The following is a 17,513-nucleotide window of genomic DNA, read 5'->3' on the forward strand; positions in this document are numbered from 1 at the left end:
TTGCCATGGGGAAATGTAATGAAGAAGTTGCATAAATCCCAATTTCTTAGTTAACTTGGGAAAATGGAAAAACTGAAATGAAGAAAAAACTATTTAACAGAATAATAAAGATTCATAAGTTACATTTTGCATTTGTTATATTTCTGCTTTATAGAAATTGGTATACCGATGAGCCTTCCTGTGGGAGTGAAGCTTGTGTTGTGATGTATCATCAGCCAACTGCAAATCCAGGTTTAGGAGGGCCTTATCTTTATCAATGGAATGACGACAGATGTAACATGAAGCACAACTTCATCTGCAAGTATAAGTCGGGTAGGGCATAATAAACCAGGTTCTTGATACAAACTTTACCTTTGAAGCACAGATAAATCAATTCGTGGCATTTTCCTTGTAAACTAGCCTCAGAACTAAGGAAGAAAGCCTTAATAATATAGTTTACTGTTAAACAATGTTACCGTCTTTGTGTTTGTGTTCTAAATTTTTCATATTGATGACAATTAGGCTGCTAAACCATTCAGTGCAATAGCAATCTAATAGATTTTATAGGTCTAATATTGATGTATAGAAGCTCAGTTACCTAAGTAGTCTCATAACTCAACAGACTCAAACTCAACCCTGATAAGACGGAGTGGCTGTGGGTTTTGCCTCCCAAGGACAACTCCATCTGTCTGTCCATTACCCTGGGGGCGGGAATTATTGACCCCCTCAGAGAGGGTCTGCAACTTGGGCGTCCTCCTCGATTCACAGCTCACATTAGAGAAACATCTTTAAGCTGTGGCGAGGGGGGCATTTGCCCAGGTTCGCCTGGTGCACCAGTTGCGGCCCTATCTAGACCGGGAGTCACTGCTCACAGTCACTCATGCCCTCATCACCTCGAGGTTCAACTATTGTAATGCTCTCTACATGGGGCTACCTTTGAAAAGTGTTCAGAAACTTCAGATCGTGCAGAATGCAGCTGCGAGAGCAATCATGGGCTTTCCTAAGTATGCCCATGTTACTCCAACACTCCACAGTCTGCATTGGTTGCCGATCAGTTTCCGGTCACAATTAAAAGTGTTGGTTATGCCCTTCATGGCACCGGATCAGGATATCTGCGAGACCGCCTTCTGCTGCACGAATCCCAGCGGCCAGTTAGGTCCCACAGAGTTGGTCTTCTCCAGGTCCCGTCGACTAAACAATGTCATCTGGCGGGACCCAGGGGAAGAGCCTTCTCTGTGGTAGCTCCGACCCTCTGGAATCAACTCCCCCCAGAGATTAGGACTGCCCCCACCCTCCTTGCCTTTCATAAACTCATTAAAACCCACCTCTGTTATCAGGCTTGGGGGAACTGAGACATCCCCCCCTTGCCTATGTAATTTTGTGCATGATATGACTGTGTGTATGTATTTTATCTATTGGTTTTTTTTTTCTTTTTAGACTTTTTAATGTAAAACTGTTATTCTAGATTTTAATTATTAGATTTGTTACCATGTATTGTTTTTATCACTGTTGTGAGCCGCCCCGAGTCTACGGAGAGGGGCAGCATACAAATCTAATAAATAATAATAATAACTAGGTCAGATAATGTGTTCAAAATAGTAACCAAGTAAGATCAATGCACTTCATAAAATATTTGTGTGTCTTAGTTTCTTATCTCTTCTATTATATTTAGTTCATATGTGCATCCTTCACTGTTTTTACTTTTGGATATTGTATGAAAACAGGATCTTGAAAATAAGAATGGGATAAAGTAGATTTTTTTTAATCTTGTTTTTTCCTAAATATCATTCCATGAAATACAGTGCTTCATATTCATGTTTCAATGAGTCTTCTACAATTTAGTGCCTGTTGAGGCTTGTAAGTTTATTTATTTATTATTTCAATTTCTAGGCTGCTCTTCTCTGGAGACTCAGGGCGGCTTAACAGCAACAAGTTCACAAGGACAGCAACAAGTCCAATTTATTTGAAAAATGAACTGAACAAATATTCAGTTTGCTTTTCCAAATAAAACTCACTGGGGGAGGGTAGTTATAAAGACTGGAAAAGCTTATTAAAGTTGATGTTGTGTACAAAACAGTAAAATGTTTTTTATTGATTTAACAGAAAATCTTGTAGAAAAAGAATCAGGACACAGAACAGATTCACATCATGGTAAGAACATTTCAGATCAAATTGTGGCATCGAGAAATAAAATCTGAATTATTTTTGAACTCGAAATAAGCAGACAGATTAAAAAAGCAGACTAAGTTGGAACGCTTGAACTATCATTGCAATACCCAAAAATATCCAATGGCATTTTTAATAGCATGTAGCTATCCTTTAGAATATTGTAGCCTTGATAACTTTTATTCCAGATGTGATCCCAATGTTGCAATAAAACCTGTAGCCAGAATTTATCACCCACACTTGGTTTTTAAAAACGATTAGCTGTAGAATTTTGTTGCCTTGTCTAAGCATAATCACAAAAGCAGATGCAAAGACATAGAAAACAATTTTCTGTTCTTTCCCCCCTAAAACTGTTTTTTTCAGAAGTTCATGCAACAGTGCCAACCGTGAAGCCTAATGACCCAAGCAAGTCAGAAGATGATTTTCCATTGGTTGTTACTGAAACTGGTGGTAATTGATATTTATTTATTTATTCGATTTTTTATTTGATTTTTTATGCCGCCCTTCTCCTTAGACTCAGGGCGGCTGACAACATGTTAGCAATAGCACTTTTTAACAGAGCTATCATATTGCCCCCACAATCTGGGTCTTCATTTTACATACCTCGGAAGGATGGAAGGCTGAGTCAACCTTGAGCTGGTGATGAGATTTGAACCGCTGACTTGCAGATCTAGCAGTCAGCTTTAGTGACCTGCAGTACTGCACTCTACCTACTGCATCCCCTCGGTTCATATATTTAGTTTGTAGATCACATTTCAGAATGTTATTTTGAAAGGCCAATTAAATGGACTTAGCATTTTAAAGGAAAAAATATATAAATTTGAGATAGGCATTTTGGGATTCAACAGAAAGTAAATTGCAGTGAGATAAGGAATTTCAATAATTTTCAGGAAACACCAATTGAACATAAATGAATGCAGGCAAAAGGGGCAGCAATAAAAACAAAATGTAATAAAATGTTGGCATATGAACAAATACTTGAACAAATATTACATTTTTGCATTTTGCAAATTGCATTTTTGCAGTTAACATTTTTCTTAATTCAGTTTTTACAAATGGCAGTTCATGAAATCAATCAATAAAAAATAAAATGACTCTATTGGGCATGACAACAAGAACATGCTGTTGTACCAAGTTTGCTCTTATACATTTGTGGAAACTTGAAAATACCAAAGCTAGCATCTTAGAAATATACACAGATGCTGATTAATCACTTTATAACTTTTATGCTTTGTGCCATATGCTTGCATTGTGAATATTTTGCTTCTCTAAATCCTAGTGCAGCTTTAAGATCAATAAAAAGCAGAAAGATGTTATGGCCAGGAAGGTCTTTGCACAGCTCCAACTGGTACACCAGCAATATCTTTTTCTGGATAGAGGAGCACAAGTATTTATTATCTCAGACTTGATTGTCCAGAATGCAGTGTCAAGGGCTGCTATAGGCTTGCCTTGGTATGTCTATGTGATACTGCTGCTTCGAAAGCTATTCTAGTTATTAGCAAATTTGAAGATTCAAGTTGCGGGTTACAACATACGTATAAGTGTTGTTGGGATGAGGATAACTCTTACCCTAGCTCCAGTAGTGTGGGGTGGGTTCAGGTTTTTGACTATTCATTAAAGAATAGTTAATCTAATATTAATCTATGTAAAATTCCTGGGAGAGGCCATTTTTTATAATTTCACATATTCAGCTAGAAACTCTTCTTTCTAGACTCACAGCTCCCATTGAAGGAGGGGGCTTTTGCACTCCATCTTGTGTACCAATTGTATCTGTTCTGGATTTGGAGACTTTGCTTGGGTTGGAATTTTCATAATTCCTTCAATTAAAGTTTGTTTAATAGGATGAGATTTGCCATATGGGTTAGAGTTTCCCCAATATTCAAATGGCACCAACCTTGATGGCATTCCAGGAAGTCTTAAAACCCTGGCTGTTCATCCAGACCTTAGGATAGAGAAATCCTATTAGATATGTTTGGGAGTATGAATGTTACTAATAGACTCCCAGTCTGTTTTTCTTCTATAGTCATTGTCTTATTCCTTTTCTTATTATATTTGGTTTTATTGTACATTTCCAGATTCAATTTGAATTTGGTTGATGTCTAAATTGAATATATTGAATTGGATACATTGAATTTAGTTCTTTGTTCTTTAGTTGCTATATAATGGAAATCAATTCTGGCTCATTTTCTAGTGAACTGCTTCACTAGTCGACCCACCGCCCATGTTAAAAAAGTTCAACGAAGAGGAAATTTGCCTTAACACTCTTTTATGGGCATATTATTTAAGAAAATAATGATAGACCTTTTGCTTTCCTCTTCTAGGAGGCTTTGAAGAAATTTCAGGATTAAAATATTTACCGTCTTTTTCGATGTATAAGACGCACTAGTGTATAAGACGTACCCAGATTTTAGAGGAGGAAAACAAAAAAAAAAGTATTCTGAACCAATGGTGTAGTATTATATTGTTTAATAAAATATCAGTGTAGTAGAATACTTTTTACAACCATATATACTTATTACAAACTTCAAACTTGACAGCTTCAAGACTTGTGGACTTCAGCTCCCAGAATTTCTTCACCAGTCATGCTACCTTAGGAATGGGAGTTGAAGTCCACAAGTGTTAAATTTGCCAGGTTTGAAGACCAAAGTCAAGTTTCACCCAAACCCAACTTATTTGACTCCATGACAATCATTAAGCATTGTACCTCATGATTCTTGCAAGTGTATCTTTTCTTTTATGTACACTGGGAGCATAGGCACCAATTACAAATTCCTTGTGTGTCCAATCACACGTGGCCAATAAAGATTTCTATTCTATTCTATTCTACACTCTATTCTATTCTATTCTATTCTATTCTATTCTACTCTACTCTATTCTGAAACCTTGTGTAAAGCCTTAGATGATCTTGAAAAAGCTAAACAGGGATAGATGGGATTCTAATACTTACTTGGATGGGAGACTATAGGGGGGAACTCTAAATATAGACCCCCCACCCGGAAATAACACCAGAAGACCAGAAGAAGGTAATGAAAAAAACCCAATTTCTCCATTATTTCCAAGAAAATAACCTAAACTCATCCATGTGATCCTTCCTAGAAGTGGTGCTCCATTTTGAAGCCTTGTCTGCTTTTAACCACAGGCATTCCCAGGTGTGAGTCATTCCCTTTCATGTGTTTTCTTTGATCAAATTCATGGAAAATGCTTCATTTGAGCTAGCTGAAACCTACTGCAATTCTCCCATATCCCCATAGCCTTCAGATCCCTATCCACCTGCAACAATTGAGTGGGAAAAACCACCCCTAGAAAAGCCTATCCACTTTTTGACAGAAATGTATCCCCCTGGGATTCCCTCGCCAACTCTCCCAAGGCTGCTGGGCTTACCTTTCCCAACCTGGCTCGGCCCACCTTTCTCCTCCACTCCCTTGTCTGCATGTGTGTGTGTATGCGAAAGAGAGAGAGAGAGTGTGCCATAAGGGAGGAATCACCTGGACACAAGCAGCATCTGCGCTAGTTTCCAAGTTCTCAAGCATCCTCCACCGCCGCCACATCTTTTGCCTGGCCGAAGAATGCTGAAAGTGCCTGTGGCTGCCTTGCATGGGGCTTGAAGGCAGCACTTGGAGCTCTGTTCTCCCCACCCCGAGAGAAGAATGCTGGTCCAAAATGGAGAGAAAAGCACTTTTGCAGTGGGGGGGGGGGTAGATGGGGGCTCCCAGACAGAGAATCAGTCATGCAGGAGGTTTGGAAACTAGCACAGACATTGCTTGTCTTCTCCCTGACGCTGAAGCGAAGGACAGAAGGAGTTCTGCCATCCCTCTTTGCAATCAGGGCTGATCTGCACGGCCAGTGGAGGGATGGCCTCAGATGGCAGTGGCAGTTGGCGAAGGGTACTGCAAATGAAGCTGTCTCAGCCAGAGAGAGGCAGCCCCTGCCACAGTCCCTTGCCCGAGCTACTTTTTCATCTGCTGAGAGGGCTCCTCAGGCAATGCCTGCCAGGCTCCCGCAGGGAGGGAAGCAGCCAAGGGGTGCAGGGCAGCCTTGTGTACAGCCGCTGAAGCACGGGAAGGCTGCCGCTGCTGACCGCTACCCAACTCCCCCCTATGCAGCATTCGATGCATAAGACGCACCCAGTTTTTGAGGCACTTTTTTGAAGTAAAAAGGTGTGTCTTATACACCAAAAAATATGGTAGTTACATATTGTTAATTAGAGTCCTTGGTTTGCAAGGTGTCATTACTAAGCAAACTAAAAAAATGTTTTCTTTTAGTACACAAAACTAGTCCTTCTATGTTTTAAAATGTAATAACGTTCTTTTTTTTTTAGGTCTAATTCCTAATTTAATTTATGTTGTTATACCAACCATACCACTATTATTGTTAATATTAGTGGCTTTTGGGACTTGCTGTTTCCAGATGCTTCATAAAAGGTAATTCAGTTTTTTATCAAACACGACAATTTGTATCTGTGATTTATGTACTTTGGAATATATGTTTACACCAGTCGCTTACTCATATTCAAGTCCAGTCTACATAAAACGCAAAACTAGTCATCCTGAATGACATCCATATATAATATTGCATAGTGGATGTATTATAATAGATGAATGTGTTTAAAAATGTAGCCACCTACAAAGATAAAATATGCAACGTAAAAAAGGAGTTAATTGTGGCTCTGTCATAGATCAAATAATATTGTTAAACCAATATAGAGAAGCTTGTTGCCTATGTATAATATCATTAGAAAAATAGTATTTCAATCTAACATCAAAATAAAACATATAAGCTTTGCAATGTGAAGCAATATACTGTATTCTATTATATATTTTGCTTTAAGCAAAAATAATTATGTGCAATATTGTATTTTCTGCATTGGGAATATTCAAAGGAACCATTTTTGAAAGATGGATTGTTTTATTTTTCATCCCCTCTTAGAATATTATGGCCACTGCTCATTTTGTTTTGTGAAGTGGGAATGCTGTTGCAGAAGAAAAGTTAAACTATGCTCCAATCTGGAACTTTCTCTCCACTTATTTTTATAATATTTAATCTTACTTTAATGTAGAATTTTCCAATTTTCTGGGCAATGCATAACCTGTCAAATGTACTACTGTATCCTAACAAACAAACAAAAATCCAACCATCTACTTAGTCCAAAGTACTCACAAGATGTCTCAATAGAGCTTTCTTACACAATCTTCTGTAATCAATTTGCAAACTGTAATTAATGAAATCAATTTGCAAACTGTTCCCCAAAACATCAATGGTGGTTGGGAAGGATGCAAGTAAATAACTATATGGTAATTATGACATTTGGTTTCCAACAAGGTAACAGGTTTACTTTCTGCCACTCAGTAGGCATAAGTAAGAAACACAGGAGGATTAATGAAATGTTTCAAGATGAGTTGATACAAAGTTAGTAGAAATTCCATATATGTTCCATAAATTCCATACTGTGTTCAGTTCTGGAGACCTCACCTACAAAAAGATATTGACAAAATTGAACGGGTCCAAAGACGGGCTACAAGAATGGTGGAAGGTCTTAAGCATAAAACGTATCAGGAAAGACTTAATGAACTCAATCTGTATAGTCTGGAGGACAGAAGGAAAAGGGGGGACATGATCGAAACATTTAAATATATTAAAGGGTTAAATAAGGTCCAGGAGGGAAGTGTTTTTAATAGGAAAGTGAACACAAGAACAAGGGGACACAATCTGAAGTTAGTTGGGGGAAAGATCAAAAGCAACATGAGAAAATATTATTTTACTGAAAGAGTAGTAGATCCTTGGAACAAACTTCCAGCAGATGTGGTAGATAAATCCACAGTAACTGAATTTAAACATGCCTGGGATAAACATATATCCATCCTAAGATAAAATACAGAAAATAGTATAAGGGCAGACTAGATGGACCATGAGGTCTTTTTCTGCCGTCAGACTTCTATGTTTCTATGTTTCTATGAATATTTATATTTATGAACTCCAGGAGGGGAAATGTTGGTTTACTTTTCTCCAGAAAATGCAGCAAAGAATCTTTTTTCTTGTCTCCCAAATTTGTAATATGTTGGGGAGGAATTACGGACATTAAATCTAATATTTAGAGCAGTGATTTTCAACCTTTTTTGAGCCGCGGCACATTTTTAACATTTACAAAATCCAGGGGCACACTACTAACCAAAATGACACAAAATGACATTCTAACACAGTACATATTATACATATAGTTAATAATATACCGTAGTTTCTAAATGTATTTATACTCGGTGTGAAACCTGGGCCTGTTTTGATGAACACAAAAGGGCAGGAATGGTAGAAAGACACACACAAAGCTCTTCCTCAACAGTTCTCAGTCTCTCTCTGTTTTTACTTTTTATCGCAGTCAAGTTTGAGAAGCTCAACTCACATAGATATGTGGTTGAAAACAGGAGCAATCTGTTGGCCAGAATGGGGGACTCCTTGGCAACAGATAACCAAAACCTGTCCAAAGGAAGATCAGCAAACTTTAGCTTTAAACCACGATTAGAAATCGGGACCACGGGGAGGAGTAGCAGTTTCAGCTACTCGCCACGGCCACACAATGACAAGTGCATGGCAGCCCGAGCGGAGACCTTCCTGGGTGTGGATGAGAGGCGGCCTGCTATTAGTTCATCGTTAGTGGTCGGGATGAATCCTAGAAGGGGATTGGTCAGTGAGCGTTCCCTGTGCCTCCACTCTTCCTGTCGCTGATAGCTGGAGGGATTGTGACGGGAATGTTTATGTTCGGATGAAGGCGGCTGGCGGCAGGCTGGATAAATGGCCTCCGTGGGCCGTAGTTTGGGGACCCATGTTTAATTTCCCCATGGCACACCTGACTATGTTACACGGCACACTAGTGTGCCGCGTCACACTGGTTGAAAAACACTGATTTAGAGAACGTAGGTTAGTAATATAAGAAATATTTGGTTATAGAGATGAAAACAATATTGGACATGCAGATATTAACCCTTCATATTAGGAACCAAGTATTTATCCTGTGCTTTATGGCAAACCATTCATGCTTAGAGGCTTTCCCTTTCTTTCTTCTAGGGAAGCAAGGAGAAACTGCTTCAATGATTCATCTCCATTATCATCTGAATCCCTTACAGAACATTTAGATTCTAACTTGGTACATTGCTCAGTTTCTAAGGTTATCTTTTGATTCTGTTTTGAAGGCAGAATGGCAGTGCCCAAACTACCCAATATTCTTCTAAAAAATTAAAAACATTGATTATTTTGAGCTTTGACATTCTTGAAATTATGATGAACTCTCTAAATTCATGGAAAATTAGCAATGTTCCTATTGAACAATAGTTTGGGGAGTATGTTCTTGCCACATTTGTTCAGAGGAAATCCTTTAAAATCAGCAGCTACATTAATAGCTTTATTTGGCTTCCTTCCATGCTACTGTAATATTTAAAACAACCATTTTGAATGCCCTTTCAGAAGAAAAATGGGAAGCAAATCAAATGAATAATCACTAACACCACCATCATTATCCAAAAGCTATATGATTTCAGCCTATCAATTTTTTTGCCACTAAGTTGCAATTGTTAATGTAAAAGAAGTAAATGATTTAAATATAGAAAGAATAATAAAATGTTACTTTCTATCCTGCCCTCCTTTGGGGAACATAGTCCATGGCACATCACTCAAAATGCATTTCTCACTGTCAGAAAGCTTGCAATTTTTGTTCAGAGGTTGGCATTAAAAGAGTAATTTCATTCAAAATGGACTGCTAGATTTATATTGCCTTGTCTTACAGAAATATTTCCAAACTGGGCGATCGGAACAAGATGTATACACTTCTAATCCCAGAATTTCCCAGCTAGCCTTAGAAGTAGAATTTCACATTCTGGGTAATTCTCCAAGTTGGAAGACACTGTCCTATGCCAATAGAATTTGAAGCCACTGGCTAAGTATTCTTCAGGTACTTACCTGGCCAGGTGCTTGTTTCATTGGAAGATTTCCCACATTTGTATACCATAATCATTAGCCTTTTCCTCATATTTCCTCTGTTTGGTTGCTGTTTTCTTCTTGCTAATACTATTTATTTATCTATCTATCTATCTATCTATCTATCTATCTATCTATCTATCTATCTATCTATCTATCTATCTATCTATCTATCTATCTATTCCAATACACAATAATACACAATAATAATAGAGGATATATATGAGTAGAATGTATCAAAGAGAGTATAGAAGAGAAATATAGGAGTAAAATATAACTAGAGAGAATAGCAGAAAATATAAGCAATATAATATATAATATAAGAGTCTACGGAGAAGGGCGGCATACAAATCTAATAAATAAATAAATAAATAAAAAAGATAGAAGAGATAGAAGAGATATAATGGATAGAAGAGATTGAAGAGATAGAAGAGAAGATATAGGAGAGACTATAGGACAGGGGACGGTAGGCACTCTGGTGCACTTATGTACGCCCCTTACTGACCTCTTAGGAATCTGGTGAGGTCAACCGTAGATAGTCTAAGGCAGTAGTTCTCAATCTTTCTAATACAGCAACCCCTTAATACAGTTCCTCATGTTGTGGTGACTCCCAACCATAAGTCTAGCGCCAATTATCTCAACAGAGCTTTAAGCTGATTGGTAGGAGGTTCAGAGGGACACCCCCATTGTAAACACCTGATTGGTCGGATTGTAAAAATATGTTCCGAAGCGTCTGAAGAGAAGCTTTAGTTCCTAACACCATGGAGAATTTGTCTTTTCCCATGGTCTTAGGTGACCCCTGTGAAATGGTCGTTTGACCCCCCGACCCCCAGGTTGAGAACCACTGATCTAAGGGTAAAGTGTTTGGGGTTAAGAGATGATACTACAGAGTTGGGAAGTGAGTTCCACGCTTCGACAACTCAATTGTTAAAGTCATATTTTTTACAGTCAAGTTTGGTGTGGTTAATATTAAGCTTAAATCTGGTGTGTGCTCTTGTGTTGTTGCAGTTGAAACTGAAGTAATCTTTGACAGGCAGGGAGTTGCAACATATAATCTTGTGGGTAATACTTAGATCATGTTTGAGGAATCGTAGTTCTAAGGTTTCAAGATCCAGGATTGTAAGTCTTGATTTGTAGGGTATTCTGTTTCTAGTGAAGGAGTTAAGTGCTCTTCTGGTGAAGTATTTTTGGATGTTTTCAATGGTGTTAATGTCCGAGATGCGGTATGGGTTCTAAACAGATGAGCTATATTCGAGGATGGGTCTAGCGAAAGTTTTGTAGCCTCTGGTAATTAGTGTGAGATTGCCAGAGCAAAAGCTCCGTAGGATTAGGTTGACTATCCTTAAAACCTTTTTGGCGATGTTGTTGCAGTGGGCTTTGGCACTTAGATTATTTGATATTAGTATTCTGAGGTCTTTTACTGAGTGGGGGTTATCTGCAAGATCTTGTTTGTTTAGTTTATATTTGAAATTCTGATTCTTTTTACCGATGTGGAGGACAGAGCATTTGCTGGTTGAGATTTGGAGCTGCCAGGTGGTAGACCAATCAGAGACAGAGCCTAGGTCTTTTTGGAGAATAGCTGTGGTGTTGAAGAATTTTACATCTTCGGCGAATAGAACGCAGTTGCTAGAGATGTGATCGCAAAGGTCATTGATGTAGAGGATGAAGAGTATTGGTCCCATTACACTACCTTGGGATCAGTGTTCCCTCTAATTTTTTTTCGGGGTGAGCGGAAAAGTATAGTGTCTGAGCGGCAGTCCCTTTGCCACTGGGTGGCATATAAGTATAAATAAATAAACAAATAAATAAATAAATAAATAAATAAATAAATAAATAATTAAATAAATAAATAAATAAAGTGTGGACGTGCGCTATCACACATGAGCAAGTTCTTGCATCCATAATTCTATCCTTTCTATGTCTTCCTCTTTCCTCCCTCTTTCCTTTCTATCTCTCCCTCCCTCTTTCCTTTCTATCTCTCCCTCCCTCTTTCCTTTCTATCTTTCTCACCCCCTGCCTTTCTCCAAGCCCTTCCTTTTCCCTCTCCCTATCTAACTACCCCTCTCCCTCCTTTCTATCTCTCCCTCCCCCTTTCTCTCTCCCTTCATCTTTCTTTCCCTCTCTCTCTCCATCCCTCTTCCTTTCTCTCTTCCTTCCTTCCTCTCTTTTTGCTTTCTCTCTCCCTCCTTCCCTCCCTCTATGTCTTTCCCTCTCCCTCCTTCCCCCCTCTCTTTCTCTCTCTCTTGCTTTCTTTCCCTCTCTTTCTCTCTTGCTTTCTTTCTCTCTCATTCTCTCTCCCCTCCTTTTTCTTTCTCTCTCTTTCTCTCTCGTTCACCACGCCAGCAACAGAGAGAAAAAGAGAGAGAGAGAGCCGGAGAGAGAGTGGAGGGTGCCATTGTCTTCACCTCCGCCCGGCGGCTCTGCAGCGAAGAGGAAGCAGCCATGCACCCCCTTGCTCTCTCAGGCATCCCCGGCGCCCGGCCACGTTCCGCCTCGCTCCTGGTATCCCGGCCGACTTTTGGAGCCATTTTGTTTTCAGCCGGGCGGAGGCGGCGCGTGGAGGTGAAGACACGGCGCCCGGCCACGCTCCGCCTCCCGGTATCCCGGCTGACTTTTGGAGCCATTTTGTTTTCGGCCGGGCGGAGGCGGCGCACGGAGGCGAAGACACGGCGCCCGGCCACGCTCCGCCTCCCGGTATCCCGGCCGACGTTTGGAGCCGTTTTGTTTTCGGCCGGGCGGAGGCGGCGCGCAGAGGCGAAGACATGGCGCCTGGCCACGCTCCGCCTCCCGGTATCCCGGCCGACGTTTGGAGCCATTTTGTTTTCGGCCGGGCTACCGGGAGGTGGAGCGTGGCCAGGCACCGTGTCTTCGCCTCCGCGCGGCTCTGCAGTGAAGAGGAAGTAGCCACACGCCGCCTCCGCCCGGCCGACTTTTACCTGCTCCGGAGCCGTTTGTCTTCGTGGTGCAAAGCCACACAGTCCCGAATCCCAGATCGCTCGCTTCTCTGGCCAGCAATCCGGCTGCCCAGGAAAGCATCGCGGTTTTTCAACGTGTGGCACTTTCCTGGGCAGATGGCTTTGCTGACCGGAGAAGAGAGCGATTTCGGAGTCCGGGACTATGTGGCTTTGCACCATGAAAACAAAACGGCTCCAAAAGTCGGCCGGGCTACCGGGAGGCGGAGCGTGGCCATGCGCCGTGTCTTCGCCTCCGTGTGGCTCTGCAGCGAAGAGGAAGCAGCCATGCATCCCTGGCGCCCGGCGGAGGAGCAGAGGGGGCGTATCGGGCGGGGGGCAGTGACGAAAGGCCGAGGGGGCCGGAGGCAACATGGGGAGGCAGGGACGGCCGCAGCTCCCTTCCCTTCTGCTTCCGGTGCCTCCCCGCCCCCTGCGGGCTGGCAGGGAGATGGGGACTGCGCGCCCATGGAAAAGGGTGCGCGGGGGGTATTTTGGGGTGCGCTGGCACACGGGTGTGCAGCCTACGGGGAACGGTGCTTGGGATACACAGCTTTTCACAGGGACAGGGGTAGATATGGTACTTCCTATTTTAACCACTTGTTGTCTGTTTGACAGGAATGCTGTAATCCATCTGTGTAGGGATACTGTGGCTTTGAGTTTTAGAAGTAGTTTATCGTGGACCACTGAATCGAAGGCTTTGCAGAAGTCAATAAAAATTGCATCTATAGATTTTCCTTGATCAAGTTGAGTTGTCCATATGTTTTTGCAGTCGAGAAGCAGGTGGTAGGATAGTTTTTTCTGAATCCAAATTGTTTGCTATAGAGTAGACAGGTGGGGGTGGAGTGGTAGACGGAATTAGGCTTGGAGGTTTTACGTTTAACAGTGCTTAGATATTTTTTTTCTATGGATAGTAGGCATGGTTCTAGATGTTCAATTAATGATTGTTTAGTTTTGGATGTTGTTTTTGAGGTAATATCTTCAGACAGGCTGTTGAGGATTTCTAATTTTGGGGTACAGGTAGTACAGAAGAAGAAAAACGAAGAGTTTCCATGAAGAAAAGTGGCTATCAGGTTAGTTATGTTTAGGCAAGAGTGGTGTGTGGGAATTTTGCAGGATTGACATTTGATGTATTTATCAAGATCATTTATAGTGTCTTTACATATGTTACAGCATAGGGTGTTGCTCGGGTCCTTCGATTGAAGATTCTGTGTTTTTTTCCCCCTGGCATAGTTGGCGTCAGGGGTTTGTAGTTTTATTGTTTTATGGTATACTGAGTGGAGGGGGCAGGAAATGGGAGTTTACTGGATGCTTAAGAGTTTGGCTAGCCCATTGAGATGCTATGTAGATCTGAGGAAAGATGATGGGGAATCACGTGGGTTGGTGCTTTGTGTCCTCAGTAATGGCGGCAGTAAAAAAAAGTATGTAAAAAAATATGTCATAGAAATTCGGTTCCTAACACCTTCTGGGTGTTTGCAGAGTTGTGGCTCAGGGGAGGAATTAGCTGTTTCAACAAACTCCCCTAGGGATCACACCTTCCTTGTAATGCTTCTTTCTGACTGGCTGCCAAGGAGGAATTTCTTCTTCCTTATACTGTTTCCTTCCTTCCTTCCTTCCTTCCTTCCTTCCTTCCTTCCTTCCTTCCTTCCTTCCTTCCTTCCTTCCTTCCTTCCTTCCTTTCTGGCTACCAGGGAGGAGTCAGGGGGACTTCAAAGGATTCAAAGCAATGAGGTTGGGGAAAACAGCTGTTTCAGCCTATCCACTTTGACTTTCAGAGTCCTCAGGTTTGCCGGCTGGACTTTTAATGCACAGGAAATCTCTCAGGGGATCAGGCGTCTTCAAGAGTCCTTACACTGGCTCAGCTGGGACTTTAAAGTCAGGCAATTTTAGCTAGCTCCAAGCTTCAAATGGCTCTGCAGTTCTCTGGCAGGTCGGGAGCTTCGCTCAAAACTACAGATGGCTCGGCAGGGAAACGATCGGACAGAGCACTCACCAGAGGATATTTCCAGGCAGGCAAATGATCGGACACAGCATTCAGCAGGGTATATTTTTTCAGACAGGCAGGGAACTTTGGGATGGCTCCGCTGCTGTTTACAAACCTCAGATGGCACTAAGGCTTACAAGCCATGGATGACTCTGTGAGAACAGGCAGGCTGAGCTCAGGCAGGCTACATTGCAGCTTCAAGCCATGGAAGGCAGCTCGGATGGGGACCGGGTAAGTTAGGCTCTGCAGGGATCAGGCTGCTGGCATTTGATGAGTTTGCTGAGGATGGTCCTGGGCTGCGCTGGTGTGGGTTTTCTGGGGCTGGAGGTCCAGGGGAGTGCTGGGGCAGATTGAGGCTTTGTGGGTTTAATGGGCAGCAGGGTTCAATCACTTACAGTCAGTTGTCTTGCCTTTGTTGTCTTGCTTTGTGCTTTACTTATACTAATGTAGAAGTTATTTATAAATTCTCAGTAAGCACTAAGTCATTGATAAGCTAATTAGTGATCATTAAATATTGTGTGGGCTGTGAAACTTTCTTCCTTATCTCTAAGATCAGGTTTAAGCTATATGTACAGTATGTAGTATGTTTGAACCAGGGCAATGAAGCAATATTCCTAATACAAATATTCAGGGTTTTTTTTTACAACATATTCCTTACCACGCTCCTTTATTGAAGAGTTTCTAGCTGAATATGTGAAATTATGTAAACCTAATGTACAGCCATGGATTTGTGTTTTTAATTTTCCAGTAAAGGAAGAACAAAAACCAGTCCTGATCAGTCAACGCTGTGGATTTCCAAGAACCCAAGAAAGGACAGTAACCTGGAAGTATAGAAAACTGGCTGAAAAGAAAGCAGTAATGATACTTTTCAGGATCACTTAGATTGTCTTGTTAAATATTAGTTTGGAATGGCTTGAAATTGCAACAGATCAACAGAATGAAGTGGAAGCTCCCCCCCAGAGGCTATTGCTCGGATCATTTCTTATTCATGGTTTTTGGTTTTTAATCCCATAGCAAACATAGCCGACTAAAAGAAAATATGAATATGATTATTTTGCTAAGGAAAGTAGCTTGGATACAAATACTAATGAGATAGACGGAACAATTTGAATTCATTCCATGTGTCAGTTGTAGACCAAATATTTCTCATTTAACCTTTAGCATTTATTTCCATTATTGATTTCATTTATATTGTATTATTTCTCACGAATGAGACTGTAATTCCAGCTGATATGACTTTACAGTTTATTGATAATTTATCTTTGCATAAAAATTATACACTAAATATACTCATTGTAATATCATATATGTAAAAATATTTATCAGTGTTATTCATTTGAGTGATGAGACCTTTTTTTAAGGGAAAGAAATGATGCACAGTACTTGATTATTCTTTGCTACCATCTATTTTTGATAATGCTTGTCCAATATTAGCACAAATTATTCTACTCAGGTCATATTAATTTGTACAAAAATAGTAGAATTAGTACATTCAATTCCCTGAAAACAAGCTGAAAGAGAAAGTAGCTTTTCCTATATATGCTTTACTGTTGGAACAAGCAATGGCAGAAATGGTATGGTTGACAACTTATTCCATACTGGTATCTTGTTCTGTTCTTGAGTTATTGTTTTTTAAAAATTGTGGGGAAAAGAGGTCACCTTGACGCCACTTAGAAATGCTACTGTATCTCTTAATCACTTTAATATCATGAAATGTACACACCATCATGGAGTTTCCTTCCTTCCTCCCTCCCTCCCTCCCTCCCTACCTACCTAGCTGGTCATTTCTTAAAATAAGAAAATGATGCTGGGAGTTTTCTGTGTCTTGGCCAACATGGAAAACATGTATTAACAGCAGAAGTACTTGTGCTGCAATGGAACTGAGACGAAGTATACAGTGCATATTGAATCCACTCTCAAATATTTGTTCCAAAAATCCATCCATTATCCATCCATCCATCCATCCATCCATCCATCCATCCATCCATCCATTCTTTCTGTCTGTCTGTCTGTCTGTCTTGTATATGAGAAAGAGCTTCTATTGAAAACAATGATATTTCTAAATATGTAAATTCAGGCTTGTGAGATCTCATATGCGATAGGTACTTTATTTCTTGCAGTTTTCAAGAGAAAAGTTGATTATTTGTTTGTCTTAACAATCATACTCTGAGAATTATATATTAAAAATGGCTAATCAAATAATAATAATAATATTAGTATTGTATTAATGACTATTGATTTATTTACAAGCTGATTTTTTCTCATTCTGAATTTGTAATAATTGTTATCTAAATGTAGATTATTTTATTTAAATTACAAGAATGTTTTTAACAAATTCCAACGGCGTGATTTAAAATGAATGAAAAAATATGCATATGTGATTTCACATAAATAGTATAAAAGCATAACCCATTGATTTCAATAGAAAGCTGGTCTGTATAGCTATGAGTTATTTTTCAAATATTTCCATC

The 17,513-nt window shown here is 40.3% G+C and overlaps 1 protein-coding gene across 3 annotated transcripts in view; it reads left to right on the top strand.

The window, feature by feature from the left end:
* CHODL (chondrolectin) overlaps positions 1–16,358 on the top strand; it is a 44,676-nt gene extending 28,318 nt beyond the window's left edge. For 2 of the 3 annotated variants that reach the window (XM_070750283.1, XM_070750281.1), the window contains exons 3-7: positions 155–312; positions 2,083–2,130; positions 2,509–2,595; positions 6,464–6,566; positions 15,791–16,358. In XM_070750283.1, the coding sequence (XP_070606384.1) occupies positions 155–312; positions 2,083–2,130; positions 2,509–2,595; positions 6,464–6,566; positions 15,791–15,875 (481 nt within the window). In that variant the 3' untranslated portion in view covers positions 15,876–16,358. Of the gene's footprint in view, positions 1–154; positions 313–2,082; positions 2,131–2,508; positions 2,596–6,463; positions 6,567–9,201; positions 9,281–15,790 lie in introns of all 3 variants that reach the window. The other variant, XM_070750282.1, reaches the window with a different exon arrangement.
* Positions 16,359–17,513: the final 1,155 nt, after the last annotated feature.

Source organism: Erythrolamprus reginae, chromosome 4, assembly GCF_031021105.1.
Source record: "Erythrolamprus reginae isolate rEryReg1 chromosome 4, rEryReg1.hap1, whole genome shotgun sequence".
NCBI classification, from domain to species: domain Eukaryota; kingdom Metazoa; phylum Chordata; class Lepidosauria; order Squamata; family Dipsadidae; genus Erythrolamprus; species Erythrolamprus reginae.